Source organism: Dendrobium catenatum, unplaced genomic scaffold, assembly GCF_001605985.2.
Source record: "Dendrobium catenatum unplaced genomic scaffold, ASM160598v2 fragScaff_scaffold_599, whole genome shotgun sequence".
Classification (NCBI taxonomy): domain Eukaryota; kingdom Viridiplantae; phylum Streptophyta; class Magnoliopsida; order Asparagales; family Orchidaceae; genus Dendrobium; species Dendrobium catenatum.
In genome coordinates, this window is record NW_021319061.1 from 7,501 (window position 1) to 9,302 (window position 1,802).

Sequence of the window (1,802 nt, forward strand, 5' to 3'; positions counted from 1 at the left end):
GCTCCCTTCTATCGTTGCTACAAGAGCGCGTATAGGTGATTCTCCGGTCCATCAACAAACGTCGAGAATGGGATTTTAGGAACATCATACCTTGCGTAGCAGTGTCGGCGGTGTCGGTGTCGAGGTTCGAGGACCGTTCCCCACCACGCTACAAGAGCGTGTATAGGGTTTACCCGCCTCGTCGTATGCTTCGCCACCGGGCTCCCTCCTACCGTGCTACAGAGACCGCGTATAGGTGGTTTCTCCGCGTTCCACTTGCAAATGTCGAGAACGGGATTGGAGTTTAGAAATTATACCTTGAGGTCCGGTAGTGGCCGTGGACCGAGGTAGGAGGGTACGGGAAAATCAGGCGGGTAAGCTCTTCTTTCTTTCCTTTTTTTATTTATTTATTTTTTATTTATAATTAATATAATTAAACTATAAATTAATAATAAATTATTTTTAAAATTAATTACTTTAATTAATTCATAATTAAATTAACTAATTAATTTAAAATTTATAAAAAATAAATTAAATTATTAGTATAATTAATTCATAATTAATTATAAAACATAATAAATTTAGTTAATTTTAATAAATTGCTATTAATTTAAAATTAATTAATAATATAATTTAATCTTATTATAATTAAATAAAATTAACTCTAATAAAAATTAATTATAATAATTTAAATTTAGAACTAATTTTAGAATTTAATTTATAATTAATTATAATTTATTAAAATAATTAAAATTTAATTAATTATATTAATAATTTAAATTATAAAATAACAATAATATAATAAATAATAAATAAAAATTTCTCTCCCTCCCCATCTCTCGGTTCGGCAGATTCGGGATTTGGCCGAGCAAGCGAGCAAAGGGGAGAAAGTTACCCTCACAGCCGGCGGAGCTCCGGTTCTTGCTTCCGGATCTTAAGTCGTAACTTCCGGCCACGAAAACAGGAAGGGAAAAGTTGACGGAGGAGCGATGTCGGACAGCCAGGAAGGATGCCGAAGAAACGCACGGAAGGCAGAAAGTTATTCTCACGGCAAAAGCGATTCCCGCTCCGGCTTCCGAATCAAAATGCGGTAAAACTTTCCGAATTCCTTCCAGGAAGTGTCGTCGAAAGGAAGCGAAGTCCGGACAAACGAAGAAGGGAGAAGTTACGAAAATCACAGCCCGGCGAGAAAACTTCCGCTCCTTGGTTTCGAAAACAAAAATGTCGTAGGCCTTCCCCGATCCTTCAGGCAAGGCGAAAACTCGCCGGGAAGAGAGAGTGAAAGAGCGAGGGAGAAAAATGAGTTGAAAGGAATGAGAGAAAGAGAGCGGGAGAGGTTTCTTGCCTCTTTTCTTTTCATTTTAAAGGACACAAGGTCGGTGCGAGGTCGTGGGAGAAAAAATGACTGTCGCGGGATATTCGCGATTTGGCGGCGAACGACGTGTGGGGCAGGTACAATTTTTTTCTCTTTTTTTTTATGCTATTAGACAGGTCAACAACAGCACTTGTGGCAAAATAAGGAATTGGTGGATGGTGAAATGTGCATCGATTATAAAGCCACTTGAGCAAAAACTAATTTAGAACTACTGTCAACTATCACATTAGAAGAGTTGATAGATCAAAACTAAAATTTGACCGAGTAATTCTTCAAGCAAGATTTGAAGTTTGGATTATCAAACATTATCCCAGTCAAAGAAGACAATATACCTACAGACTGGCTTCAAATGAGACACAAGATGAACAAATGGCAGGTGATGCCATTGGACTTCGAAAATGCGCTAAAAACTTTTCATGAGATTGCGGAATGAGGGTCTTGGCACCGG

The 1,802-nt window shown here is 38.0% G+C and overlaps 1 protein-coding gene across 1 annotated transcript in view; it reads right to left on the minus strand.

The window, feature by feature from the left end:
* Positions 1–1,802, minus strand: part of LOC110114564 (probable DNA primase large subunit) — a gene marked incomplete at its 3' end in the record, with an annotated part of 40,135 nt that overhangs the window by 6,024 nt on the left and 32,309 nt on the right. Inside the window, exon 14 of the mRNA XM_028694931.1 lies at positions 875–1,181. Within this exon, the coding sequence (XP_028550764.1) occupies positions 875–1,181 (307 nt within the window). The remainder of the gene's footprint in view (positions 1–874; positions 1,182–1,802) is intronic.